Source organism: Cornus florida, unplaced genomic scaffold (genome assembly GCF_030987335.1).
Source record: "Cornus florida cultivar Cherokee Brave unplaced genomic scaffold, ASM3098733v1 CherokeeBrave_3.0.0_Hap2_Chr02, whole genome shotgun sequence".
NCBI lineage: Eukaryota > Viridiplantae > Streptophyta > Magnoliopsida > Cornales > Cornaceae > Cornus > Cornus florida.
This window is the reverse complement of record NW_026775572.1, coordinates 1,774,079-1,788,701: the sequence shown is the minus strand read 5'-3', so window position 1 is coordinate 1,788,701 and position 14,623 is coordinate 1,774,079. Positions and strand designations below refer to the sequence as shown.

General features: G+C 37.3%; 1 protein-coding gene across 1 annotated transcript in view; it reads left to right on the top strand.

Annotated features, from left to right (window-relative positions):
* The window catches only part of LOC132291958 (insulin-degrading enzyme-like 1, peroxisomal), a 70,168-nt gene that overhangs the window by 53,907 nt on the left and 1,638 nt on the right, over window positions 1–14,623 (top strand). Inside the window, exons 19-24 of the mRNA XM_059790318.1 lie at window positions 5,718–5,822; window positions 8,443–8,644; window positions 8,739–8,947; window positions 12,748–12,872; window positions 12,963–13,014; window positions 13,122–13,208. Of these exons, the coding sequence (XP_059646301.1) occupies window positions 5,718–5,822; window positions 8,443–8,644; window positions 8,739–8,947; window positions 12,748–12,872; window positions 12,963–13,014; window positions 13,122–13,208 (780 nt within the window). The remainder of the gene's footprint in view (window positions 1–5,717; window positions 5,823–8,442; window positions 8,645–8,738; window positions 8,948–12,747; window positions 12,873–12,962; window positions 13,015–13,121; window positions 13,209–14,623) is intronic.

Here is a 14,623-nt window from a genome sequence, read left to right as displayed (position 1 = left end):
TGCTCTGATACCATGTTGACTTTAAGAGATAATCAAATCAAGAGTAAAGTATAAGAAGAAGAAGAAAAAGAGATGAAAGAGGATGGGAGAAAAAGAGAGAGAGATGGGGAAAGAGAGAAAGGATGAAAGTACTTTCATCCTTCCACCACATTTTATTTATACTAAAAAGTTTCAGAAATTACATATAAGCCCCAACATTATATAAGTAAAAACAAATAAGCCCCTGACAACAATTTAACCTAATGGAATTGATGTGTATTAAATTTCAATTGGGGGTAAATTTGTCAGCTTGTTAATCTTGTGTCTAGCACGAAGCAGCAATTTCAGAAGAATAAATAAAGTTTATTCAAGTCTTTTCTCTTAAACGAAGGTCAAAATAGCAATTCATGAAGATTCTTGTGACAGTCTTAACAATTAGGAAATATGAATAGTCAACAAAACCTGGCAGGTTGACCTAAGAAATGCTCAGGGGTTTAGATGCACTTAATGTCCTCTAACCCAAGTGGACGCCATGCAATTTAAAAACTACAATAGAATTAGTTCTATCATCAATGATGTTGTTTCTATAATTTGTAATTTTATGGTAATTATTTCAGATTTATTAAACTCATCTACCCGCTGTGGTCCTTCAATATGTTCTCCATCCCCTCACTTCCCTCATTGTTTGATTTTGTCTTCGACGTTGCATCGCTTAAATTTCAATTGTCAGCCATTGTGATCTTTTTCAAGTTTTCAGCAAAAACATCTTTAATTGTCATTTGTGGTGAAAATAAGTGTATGTTTGAAAAACACTCTCAAATTAACATGCTATGTTTTCAATATTTTGGAAATGAAGGGAGGTGTTAAAAGAAAGTATTGACATTATCCCACATGGCAGCTGCACGTCTCTCTCTCTTTCTATCTCTCTCATATATGTGTGTGTGTGTGTGTGTGTGTGTGTGTAATCACCCTACTTAGGTGTAACATACATCGGATATTCCACTTTTTAGCAGCCATATATTTTTTTCCCCTTTGGAGGCAATTTTGTTCTAACGTGTTAAATTTCCTGAAATTGATTTTTTATTTTTTTATTTGTGAATTGGATGGGGTAGAGTTAAAACTAAGAACAAGATGATCCTTCTTCCCAATATGGAAAGCAGAGTTCCTCTTCATCCAAATTTTCCAAATAGAAAATGCAAAGATAGCTCTAAGAACCTTGGACTTTACTTGGTCTGGACTGAAGCAGAAACCATTCAACTAACTGTTGCATAGAGGAAAGGGGGGCTTGGGCAACTGCAACACATAAAAAATGTGGCTCCACATAGCATCAGCAAAAGCACAATTGTGACTCACTGCAGCTAAGAAAATGCCCCTCTTTTTAAGCTTCCCAAATATTTTTGATAGAAAAGGCACCAGAGTCCCACACAATCTGATCAGCCTCTGTATTCAGTTGCTTTCCTCTGATGTAGTCAGCATCTTGGGTTGGGAAAGTATCAGGAACAAGCCATTGCCTATTTTACAATTGAGTCCACTTTAGAAGGCCTGTCCACTCTTTTAAAATTAAAAGCCCCAAACTTTTGAACTAAAGAAATACCTTCACATCAAGGATCAAAAAGGAGATTGATTGGTTTTGAGACAATGCTAAATCTAATTTAACCCTAGCTACATGCACTAGCAAAAATTGCCCAGCTATCTCAGGGAGTTGTTTGGGTCAATTGGTTGTTGGGGGCTTACAAAGCTGAGGTTGCCTTCCTATGTGAATCCCTATGTTGCATTGACTCTTCAAAGGTATGTGAAGCACCCGTGTCGGGCACACAATACTTGGACATGTGTACGGGATATGTGTCTGACACTTTTGGTCGCCTAAAAACATATTCAGTGATTCAATCCTATTATATCATTGCTGCAAAACAAGTGGAATGGCTATGTTAAACACTATGTTACCTAAAGACGTGATTTTACTCTAGAAATAAATAAAAACATTAAATAATATGAATATTTAGAAGTGTCCGTGTGTCCTTTGTCCTCGAACTTGACATGTCCGAGGCGTGGATACATACCCGCACCTGACAAACATGCCCGAGTCCATGAATCATAGGTGAATCTTACTTTGATGCAAGGAGGTTTGGGTTTTCACATGTACATATAGTTGCGTCAAATAGTTGGTATTAGATTTTGTAGTTATATGCATGTATATATTAGACATATTTGTAGTGTTACTTACTAGTGCTAGATCAATTATTGTGCTTTATTTGCGTTTGTCAAATTCCAAAATAAATATCAGTTTTGGACCAATAAAATAGCATTTGGGTGTTTTCCTGGTGGGAAGAACTTTAATGTATTATGTACCCACGGTAGAACATTCTTGCGGTTAGATATTTATATGTCCTCAACTGTATACTTCCATACTAAATTGGCAAATTTGTGGAGGCAATTTATTTATAGTTACCTTAGCTCTACTAGGTGCTTACCTTATATTGGTAGTTTACTAAAGTTACATTTCTAATATAATCAGCAAGTAAGATAAGCAATGAAACCTTATCCCAATTGTCTTTTGTTAATTCAATCAAAGTGAAGAGAAAAAGATATGGGCTTAATGTCGATTCTTCATGTAAGGCTACAGTCATTTGAAATTCACTTGTTTGTTCCCCATTTGTCACCATATATCCTTTAGCATGTGAATATATTGTATGTAAACAACTTTCATTGGTGGCTCTCCAATATAAATCCAAATTGATAAACTAATATTAGTCTTACATACTCAATATCTGCGGCGACCTTGTGAGCGGGTGTGTGTAAGCATGTGCAGGTGGCACCAGTTGGCTACCACATTGGACGAGCTACAGGTACACAATCCCACGTTGCCTGGGTGTGGAAAGATAAGTGTTATATATAGATTCAACACCCTTCTATGAAACAACGCGTTTTAAAGCCGTCATATCCGTGAACCCACCAGAACTCCAAAGTTAAGCGTACTTAACCTAGAGTAGTACCAGGATGGGTGACCCCCTGGGAAGTCTCTTGTCTGGGCTCCTGACCATCCGGAAGTGTGGCCAGCGGGGATTTTGGGCCCCAAGGGGGGGGGGGGGGGGGTGATTGTGGCAACCTTATGGGCTAGTGTGTGTGAGCGTGTGCAGCTGGCAGCAGTAGGCTACCACACTGGGCGAGCTTCATGTGCACAATCTCACATCACTTGGGTGTGGGAAGAGGAAGTACTATATGAAGATTCAACACCCTTCTATGATGCAACGCGTTTTAAAACTATGATGGCCATGAACCTACCAGAACTCCGGAGTTAAACGTGTTTAACCTAGAGTAGTACTAGGATGGGTGACCCCCTGGGAAGTCTCTGGTCCGAGGGAGCCAAAAGCGGACAATATTATATTTGGATAGGGTGAGGGTCGTTAGTAATGGTATCAGAGCCTGACCCAACCGGAAGTGTGGCCAATGTGGACGTTGGGCTCCAGAGAGGAGGGGGGGGGGGGGGGGGTGATTGTGGCGACCTTGTGGGCGAGTGTGTGTGAGCATGTGCAAGTGGCACCAGTAGGCTACCACACTGGGCGAGTTACAGGTGCACAATCCCACATCGCCTGAGAGTGGGAAGGGGAAATACTATATGTAGATTCAACACCCTTTTATGACACAACGCGTTTTAAAGTTGTGATGGTCATGAACCTACCAGAACTCCGGAGTAAAGCGTGCTTAACCTGGAGTAGTACCGGATGAGCGACTCCCTGGGAAGTCTCTGGTCCGAGGGAGCCAAAAGCGAACAATATTGTGTCTGGATAGGGTGACGGTCGTTTCTATATCTTTGCCAAAAGTTTTGTAATACGACATATTTATTTGGTACTGTAATAATTTACGCATTTTTTAACATTCCTTTTTATATATAGGTAGTAAAATTCTTTTACGCCACTCACCAAGGATTTTTGAATTGTCATTATCATGGCACGCCGACATCATCCAGACACTTCCAAGGCTCAATAGGAATGTCATCTTTCACATTACTTGATGCATTTTTTACCTTGCGCACCCCGGTTCAACAAAACTATTTGGTTTCTCTAATTTCACTAAGGTCACTATATTCTTCTAAACCCAAGATCCTATATGATTTTCTTTTAACAACTTCTCGAAGTAACTTTTCCGTATTTCTCTAGTTTCATCATAGGTCACTAAGATTTTAATAAAGATTTTCCCCTCTTAACAAATGTGTATATGTTTTTCTCATTGTCCTTTATAGGTAAGTTAGAATAATATCATCATATGCTCTATTTTTTAGATCCTTTAACTATTTTTTTAACTTCTTTTCTTTTAGCATAATCAACTCAAGCAAGCCTCTTTCTAGCTATTGGGGGTTTGGCTATGTGAATCCTATTCCGCCATTCACTCTATAGCTAGTTAGATTATATGCTATTATATCTTTTCTAGTTATCTTAACTCATATTAGTTTTGGTATTCCATTCCCATAACATAATATTAAAAAGGATCACGTCACTTTTCCTAGTAGTTGCAGTTATTTACAGTCAGTTGACATGCCAAACTATCTTATCGGTTGCCTCTCATTTTTAGGTGCAATTTTAACCATCTCACAAATCCCTTTGCTGCTAATTTTATCCTCTCTTTTTTTTTGCCATGCATCCATCTCAACATTCTCATTTCTTCAATACTCATTTTATGAGTTCATAAGTTTCATGTTTTTATTATCTTGCTAGCTGTCAAGATACCTAACAGAGCTCTTCTCCCCAGTGGCGGATACAAAAATATTTATTTGTGGAGTTTGAGTGAATAGTATGAAAATAAAATTTAAAAAAATTATTTTTTTACTATATAATTTCTAGAAAGTAGATCTAAGAAGATATTATGAAATTAGAAGTATTTCATATATCATTATATGCATAAATGAGAAGAATAATAGGGATTGGGGTTGTGTTTGGATTCTGAGCTTTCCTTCAGAAGGTGGACTTCCAAAAATAAGTCCTAAAATGACTCAAATTGTTGTTCCTTCTAAATTTTTAGGGGGCCACATGTTAAATCTTTTTAGTACTTTTAAACTTAATATTTATGGGGACCTTTTTTTTTTTTTTTTTTTTTTTTTTTTTGTGCAATTTTGGATGGGCTAGACTCGATGTAGTTCCATCCTTGATCCTACTATCTCTGAGGCTGGTAGGAGCTGTATAAAGATAAGGCACTAAACATGACGCAGGCGGAATTGTTTCTTTTAGCCTCTTATCCTTAAAAATTCTATTTCTCCCCTTTCAAATTCCATGGTTCATAATCCTCGTCTCATTACTTGATTGTCTTTTAGTATACCCATCTAAGACTATAAACTGTATTGCAATGTTAAATAATCTCCTAGAAAAACTTTACAGTTGTGTATCTTCTCTTTCAGTTAATGAGAACACCCTAGCTTTACTATAATATTATTAGGATTTATGTTCATATGGCCTTGATGGAAGTTCTTTTTGTCACGCTTGCTATCAGTTATCTAACACAAGTACGCAACACTCCTCATTTTTCTGGGCTTGGGACCGACTGCATAAAAGTAAAAAACTACTTACGACAATTTGGTCTTGTTAGAAAATTTTGCTGGAGAGTCAAAATTTCAATTCCTAAATACCGTTTATTACAAAATTCATATAAATTCATATTTGTGAAATAAATTATTAATTCTTGCTCTATGCTCACTTATTCTTTTAATTAGAGCTCATTATTATTATTTATTTAAATTTTTACTTTAGGTGACTGTGGTCGGATATAATCACAAATTGAGAATCTTGCTGGAAAAGGTAATTGAAAAAATTGCAAAACTCGAAGTGAAGCCCAATAGGTTTTCGGTGATCAAGGTAAGGTTTCAATTGCCCTGCTCTGCAATTAAATAAAGCTATTTCTTCTGTTCATCATGTCCAAATGTAATATTTTTTGCGATGCCGAATTGGTAGTACAGTGTATGGCATTTATTGCTAATACTCTCTTTGTTCCATAGGCATGGTTTTGTTGGCATAAATAAGTTGTATCAGTGGCTTTATGAAGCTTTTTAGATTTACTGATTCTTCTGCTCTCCTCTCTATATATTTATATGCGTGCAAGAACTCCTTTATTAAAATTTCTGGAGAAGGTTGCATAATCATTTGTAATTGATACATAATTTGGTTTTTTTGGCTACAATCTGAATTGAGCATCTTTTTTGTCTGCATGGTGCAATATATATGTGTATGTATAATATATATATAGAGAGAAAGAGGGCGGACGGGAGCAACGGGGGGCGGGGGGGAGAACATATGGAAACAATGAGATAGTCTAACCCGTGGATTGCTGCTCCTCTGTTTATGTATTATTTTTAGGTCATTATTGGAATATATTGGGAAGTTTAAGAACATCCTTCAACTTAACGTTTTACTTATACTACTCTTAACGATAGTCTAACCCATGGATGGCTACTCCTCTATTTATGTATATTTTTTAGGTCATTTTTGGAATTTATTGGAAAGTATAAGAACATCCTTCAACATTTTACTTATCCTACTCTTAACACTTTCCCCTCCTTGGAGCATTGATGTCTCTCAAGCCAGCTTGTCTAAAAAAACTTTGAGCACTCTCATGTTGTGTTTGGTGTGCAGGAATGAAATGGAATGGAATGCAAGTGGGAATAGAATGAGAATGGGAATTGAATGAAATGGTCATTCTCATTCTATTGTTTGGTTGCAAATCTAAAACGTATAGGAATGGAATGGTAATAATCATTCTAATATTTGATTGGATCAATTTAAAATTTAGAATGGAATGAATTTCAAATTAAATTCTCCAAAATACCCCTTTTATTGACAAATAAATTAAATTTACAAAATAACATTCTTCTATAATTTTTTTAAAGAAATGACGGTGGTGGTAGATGGCAATGACGATGGTGGTGGAGGTGGAAAGCAATAGTGGTGTAGGTGGTGGCGTTGGAAGGTGGCAATGGCGGTAATGGTGGTGGTGGTGGTGGTGGTGGAAGGCAGTGCAGGCGGCAGCGGCGGTGGTATGGTGGTGATGGAAGGCAGCTATAGTTGTGGAGGTGACGATGGTGGTCATAGTGGAAGGCAGTGGAGGTGGCGGTGGTGGTGGAAGGTGGTGGTGGTGGCAATGGTAGAAGGTGGTGACGGTGGTGGTGGAGGTGGCGGCGACGGTGGCAGGCAGTGGTGTGATGGTGGTGAAGGTGGTGATAGTGGTGGTGATGGTGGTGGAAGGCGGTGATAGTGACGATGGTGGTGGTGGTGGTGGAAGGCAGTGGCAGTGGTGGTAGTGGAAGGCGGTGGCAATGGCAGTCTTGGTGGCGGTGGAGGCGGCGGCCACGGCGGTGTGGTGGTGGTGAAAAGCGGCGACAGTTGTGGAGGTGACGGTGGTAGAAGGTGGTGGTGGTAGTGGTAGAAGGCAGCAACAGTGGTCGTGGTGGCAGTGCTAGAAGGTGGTGGAGGTAGCGGCGACTGTGGAAGGCAGTGGTGGAGGTGTGGTGTGGTGGTGGCAAAAGGCGGCGACAATGGTGGTGGTGGCAGTGGTGTAGGCGATGGTGGTGGAAAGTGGCGATAGTGATGGCAACGGTAATGGTGGTTCTAATGGTGACGGTGATGGTGATGGTGGCAATAACAGTGGTGGAAGGCAATGGAGGTGGCGGTGGTCGAATGTGGTAGTGGTGAAAGTCGGTGGAGGTTGCGGTGGTGGAAGGCAGTGGAAAATGTGGCGGTGTGGTGGTTGAAGGCGGCAACAATGGTAACGATGGTAGTGACAATGGTGAAAGGCAATAGAGGTGGCGGTGGTTGTGGTGAAAGGAGGCGGTGGAAAGCAATGGTGGTGATGGTTTTTGGACTTGGAACATGTGGGTTTTTGGGGAATTTAATTTATTTTTTAAAAAAAAATTATTTGGGAATGGAATGACCCATTCCATCGATTTAGTTGTGGAATGGATTTTCATTCCAATGGAATGCCCATTCCCACTTTAAATTGCATACCAAACAAAAGAATGGGTGGAAAGGGCATTTCATTCCATTCCTGCACACCAAACGCAGCATTAATGCTTTCCTGAAAGGACCTCCCAATTGATTACAAGACCTAATAATAGGATAAGTGAATGAGTTTGAACTTAACTTTTTAACAAGCTGAGCCTTGAGTTGTTCTAAAACAGCTTGGTTCATTTACAACCCTACTTGTAGGTCGAGGAATATACCTTACCTGGTAGAAAGTTAAAATTTAATGTCGGATGAATATGTGTTGTTCATAGTGGACCTATTCTGAGGAATTGTTTGAGATTTCGTCATCAGTGTTTGGCAGTGGACAATTTTCTTCTATTCATAACTATAAAGATCCATTTACCGAGCAAAAGAATATTATGTATTGTTAACTCCATAGTCTTTCTCAAGCTCTTTTGCATGTGGAAAGGCATTGACTAATATATTATGTTTATTAAATTTTCATTTTCCCTTCTGATAGGAAATGGTCACAAAGGAGTATCAAAATTTCAAATTTCAGCAGCCATATCAGCAGGCTATGTACTACTGCTCTTTAATACTACAGGATCAAACATGGCCTTTGAATGATGAACTTGAAGTTCTTCCCCATCTTGAAGCTGATAATCTTGTTAAATTTGCCCCTCTTATGCTCTCAAGGACATTCTTGGAGTGTTATGTAGCAGGTTCTTTTATTTCAACTAAATTTCTTAGAATGGTTTGAAGATGGTTGTCAATCTTTGTCTCAAGTTACCTTTCCATAATTACTTCTTTTTTCAGGTAATATTGAACCACATGAAGCAGAGTCGATGATCCAGCATGTTGAAGATATTTTCTTTAAGGATCCGCAGCCCGTATCCCAAGCTCTATATCCATCTCAGCATTTGACAAATAGAGTTATTAAGCTTGATAGGGGCACAAGTTTCTTCTACCCTGCCGAAGGACTAAATCCAAGTGATGAGAACTCTGCCCTTGTCCACTATATTCAGGTACATAATTTTAGAATAAGTGGAAAAAGGAAAAAGATAAGGTAAAAGGGAACTGTCTGATGAAGTCTGAATGCTGTAATCATCGTTATCTGTTAAAATGTCAAACATATACTGCATCCAACTCTAAAATTACCTTCAAGCAGCATTTCTCTGCGATTTTAAGGGGAAAAAACTCAAAGTTGTATCTAAAACAGAATAGAGGTAGGATTAGGGGTGGCAATTTTAGCCCAAACCCATTAAACTGCCCAAACCCGCCCAATAAAATTAAATCATTTGGGCACCCAAATTTAAGTGAGTGAGTAACAATGGGTAAAAAGGGGGTACCCATACAATTCAATGGCCAATGATGGGTTAAGAGTGGGTACCTATCTTAACCCACTCAAACAAAACCCTCTTTTCTTTCTCCTCCATTTCTCTGTCTTCCATCTCCTCCGTTTTCTGCCTCTCCTTCTCTTTTATCTTTTTCATTTTTTCACCTTTTTTTCCTCTCTCCTCCGTTTCTCTCTCTTCTCTCTTCCCTCTCCTCCCTGCTGCTTTTCTTTTCTTTTCTTTTTTCCTTGTGTTCTCTCACCTCGCTGCTTCTTTTCTTTTCTTTTCTTTTCTTTTCTTTTCTTTTCTTTTTTTCCTTGCATTCTCTCTCCTCGCTGGTTCTTTTCTTCCTTTTTTTTTTTTTTTTTTTTTTCCCTGTGATGACTCTCTCTCTCTTCACTCTTCCTTCAAATTTTGTGTTATTGTATAAAATAAATGACCAACAATTAATTAAAACTCTTGCTCAAAACTCCTTTTTTTAAATATATGTAATTAATATTGTTGAGTAAGTTATATAGTGACTTTTCCCAAAATAAATTAAAAAAAAAAAAAAAAAATTGTAACACTTGAAATCAAAAAATTAATTATTATTGTTGATTAAGTTGTATAGTGACTTTTCCCAAAGGAAAAAAGGAAAAAAAAAATTGTAATGCTTGAAATCAAAAAATTAATGTAAGAACTAATTATTAATTTTTTTTTTAGCCATGGATTGTAGGAAAGTAAAAAATTTGCAAAAGTATTGGTGGGTTAACCCATTTTGACCCACCCATTTGAGCCTTTACCCGTTTATGACCCACTATTGGTGGGTTGAGAATGGGTTACTGACCCATTCATACCCAACCCATTCCAAACCCGCCCAAACCCACCCAATTGCCACCCCTAGGTAGGATACTGCGCTGTGCTGCAGACCTTATAATTATCATCAGTGTCTTTAGTTGGGAACACACACAGAGATTGGTGCTAGGAACATGTGACAGAACAATAAGCTGAGCAACTCTGAGTCCCACAAAGAAGCATTACCTTTTTCACACTTGGATTACAAATATTGGTTATATTAGGAATAACCATGCTGAAATCTTTTATATGATGTATGTTATAACATCTTGGAGGTTCTAGTATCTTATGAGTATTCGTTTTGTTATGCTGTATTTTACTATCATGGAAAGTTTTTGCATCTCCTATCTTCTTTTCCTCATAGATCTCTTTCACTCACTATCTTTCTCTTTAAAAATTAAAAATAAAAAATCACAAGTAATTGCAACATATTTTCTTCTATTATTTGTTCTCTCAGTCGAGCTAAATAATACTTTCTAATTGGCAAGCTTACTGTAAAACTTTGAATTGATCCTTTTAATTTGTTTACTGAATCTGTGGGATTAGATTAGATTAGATTATCTGATCAGGATATGACTATTAGCAGATTTAGGTTTCGATTTACATTGTGTTGATTTGTACAATGATCAAATCAGATTAAATTGAATCAAATTCATATTACTCTAGATCCGTTCCAAATCTGACCCTTTTGCAGGTTTCCTTTCAGGTTGCCCTTACTCATACCTCAAACCATGAATGTTTCGTTAGTCATCTTTCTGTACAGCCCAACTTTTACCTAGTTCTGTTCCATGCCAGCAGCATTGATTGTCAATCATTTAACTGCTGAACCAAGCAACAACCCTTAATCCTTATCCATCCTCTGAAAGGAACCAAAATTCTTAGTTGTTTGTTGATAAATTGTGGAGTTCAGAAGCCTTCTTTATCTGGTTATTTACCATTGCTGACTATGGAGTTCAGAAGTATTAGATACCAAGATTTTTATCATAGTGAAGATGTTAAATAGGAGAATCTGACAGGATTTGCACATCAGTATTCTGAAAAGAGTTCCCTTTTGCTTACCACTGAAATATCAATTGTTTTGCCATTTCTTGTCCTATATTTCCTTTGAAAATGAGTATGTGTCTGGTACGGTATTTGGAATATGAAGTATTTGGGGTGAAGTGCAGAAAACACCCCTCATCATTCAATATTGTGCATGTAACATCCTTGTGGTACGAAATGCGTATTACAGCCATGTACTTTGAAAATATGTTACATATTACACCCTTCAGTTGGTGTGCAGTTAGAAAACAGCCGTTAGAAAGTCCATGTGGCAGTCATGTGTCATAAATTTCCTCTTTAATTCCAAAAATGAAATAAAAACCCAGAGAAAAGACACATTTACATAAACAAATTGGGTATGCTTCAAAACCCAGTATTTACCCATCAGGAACTCCAAGAGCATTTATCCACTAGAAGATATTGCAAAAAAAAAAAAAAAAAGGTATGGTTCAAATCGCATTATTAACCAATTAGGAACTCCTATGGCATATTTCCATTAAAAGAAATTGGTAAAAAGACAGAAGTCCCATTACTCATCGAAGAAAGCAATCAGAAAACCAGAATTCAATATACCCATCAAGAAAAAAATAAATTACTGGGCATTGGATAAGGACTTGTCGCAGTACAGTAATCATTGTTATCGGACCCAAACATCTTTATTTCGTCCTCATGATAGTAATTAGACCTCACTTCCCCATTATCTTCTCCTGTTCTTCGTCCTCTCCACTGCTGCCACTACCACTTCTGCTGCCACTGCCGCTTCTATGATTCAACCTCGAAAATGAGGTAGAGGAAGATGAGGTTGATGCAGAGGAAGATGATTGGTGACTCTGGTCTTCGTTGTTCTCTCTATTTTGATCGTTGTCATTCTCGTACTTTTTTCCAAAATGGTTCGGTCATACTTTACACGCATGATCAACCGTTGCAAATCCTCAACATACACCTTCTTCTTCAATCAAAAACCCTAGATATGTTATTCTATGGTGAGAGTGAGAGTGAGAGTGTGTTACAGCGAGATGTAGAGAGATAGTGTGTGTGTGTGTGTGGAAAGAGATGGGCATTTTACGTCATTTCATCTTTTACACTTTTTTTTTTTAAAGAAAACTGTTGTAAAGAGGTGGTTTTTTTGTCATTTTACCCTTCCATTAACCGCATCCAACCACAAGCCCTTATATGCACTGTTTTTATAGTAGGGGGTCTTTTTTGAACTTTGGTGGGGGGGGTGGTGTTTAGTAATATGCACTATATTCAATGTCAGGTGTGTTTTTTGCATTTAACCCAAAGTACTTATTAATAAATAAAGTGAAAGGGTAAAGAATAGAGACGTCTCTTTTTTGTGGTGGTGGTGTTTGTTTGGGATTGTAGGGGAGAGTTAGGGGTTTGTCATCACAATAAGCTGAAAATCAATAGATTTCCTGGCTCCATGATGGAAGTTTACCTCAAATCAAACTAAAATTTCGCACTGTTGGAAGGTTCTATTTTACTGATTATTTGATTTCTCAATTGTCATAATAATATAGGACATTCAATTCAAATGCTTTCTACTGGTACTTTAAATTCATTTGTGGAACCATCTTTCCTAGAAACCCTAACATGCCAACTTTTTAAAATATCAGGTTAATCAGGATGATTTCATGCTGAATGTTAAGCTCCAGCTTTTTGCTCTGATTGCAAAGCAACCTGCCTTTCACCAGCTTAGATCAGTTGAGCAACTTGGTTACATCACTGTGCTCATGCAAAGGTATGTAAATGTTGATTATTATTCCTGGACTTCTTTGCATAATGGAAATTTAAATATATTTTGTCAATTTCCAAATTTCTTTCAATGTAGGAATGATTCTGGTATTCGGGGGCTACAGTTTATTATTCAATCCACAGTAAAGGTATATAGAAATGTTTTCCTATTGTGAAAGCTTCATCACCTCCTACCTTACCAAAATAAATAAATCTTTATCACCTCCTCTAAAGCACTCTTTTTGGAGCTTGACAGGGTCCTAGACATATTGATCTGAGAGTGCATGCATTTCTCAAGATGTTTGAGACTAAACTTTATGAGATGTCCAATGATGAATTCAAGGTGAGTTTAACAATGCTATTTTCATGCGTAACTTTCCGTTCACACGTTATCATGGACATATTGTTCTGCATTAAGTTTGTCTTTGAATTTACTAATGCTTAGCTTCTCTTGTGGAAGGACAAATGTTTTCCTTTCTGCAATTTTTTAAAATCTGTGACAAAATGCGTCATCATAGGAAACATATTTGTAGCACATAGCAAACAGCTTGGATTTAAAAATCTAAAGTAGAAAAATATAAAGGACACTTCCCTTTTTTAATTCATTTCCCTGATGCCTAATTCTTTTATTTTTTATGGGAAAAAATAAGTTTTGTGGCAACTAAATTGCTTAAATTAATCTGAAGTCTGTTGAAAACCACAAAAATGGAAAGGATCTTGCCTTCAAATCTTACCAGGTTACAACTTACAATGGCACAATAACACGCGTGACTTGATTTAGAGAAAGCATAGCTTATTGAAAGGAAGGTGAAGATTGAAGACATTTTTAGCCACCTGTTGTTAGTGTTTGGTGTTTCACATTCCCTTGTTCCTTGTGACTTATGAAAGTGGTTTGCAGTTTGTCATTTGTAATCAATCAACTCAGCTGAACTCAATAAAACTTCTCTCCAACTAGTTGGGCTTTTAGATACATGCACTTTCTCTGTGTGGTCAAACATCAGCCTTTAAGGAGGGCCTAACCTCTAAGAATTTAATTGTGTTGTAATCCCTGCTCCCAAACGGGCATTTAGGATGTCGAGGACAGGTGGAAACCTTTGAAGTCAGCTAAAATTTCTGCTGTAGTTCGTATATGCATGTCTGTTACAATGCGTTTCTAGCAGTTTCTCTTGTCAAATTACTGTGAAGAGGATTATTACAATGGGAGTAGATGCAATTGGCACTATATTGAGTTTCAACTAGTTAATTAAAAACCTTGAATCAGGATCTGGTGCATACTTTTTCATTTGATAGTTTGATTTCCAGTCATATATAGGGGCTATCTCAACTGCTTAGATTCACTATATGGGTTATATTTTTTTGTTTCATCACTGAACTGTTAGTAACTGAATGTCAATTCTGTCAACCGCAGTATTTTGAACCCTTGGACCGAAGACTATTGAAATCATCTACTGCTTTGAAACTATGCCATTGGTACTTAGTCTGTGTCTTGCAAATAGTTTTGTTGGCAGTTAGGCATACAAGATCTCATAATTGAACATAATTTAGGATAGGGAAATAGAAGCTCAGTGGAATGGATCTGCTATTTATTCATTCATTTTCTGTGCTGCATTTAGTTTTTGTCATTATATTGTTCTTTTAAATTACTTGGTTTTGTGGACCATTTTGTTGAATCATCCTAATGTTTAGTTGCCTATATAATTGCTTGATTTTGTAAGGATCCACTCTACACATTTTTATAACTATTGAACTGGTTGTTTC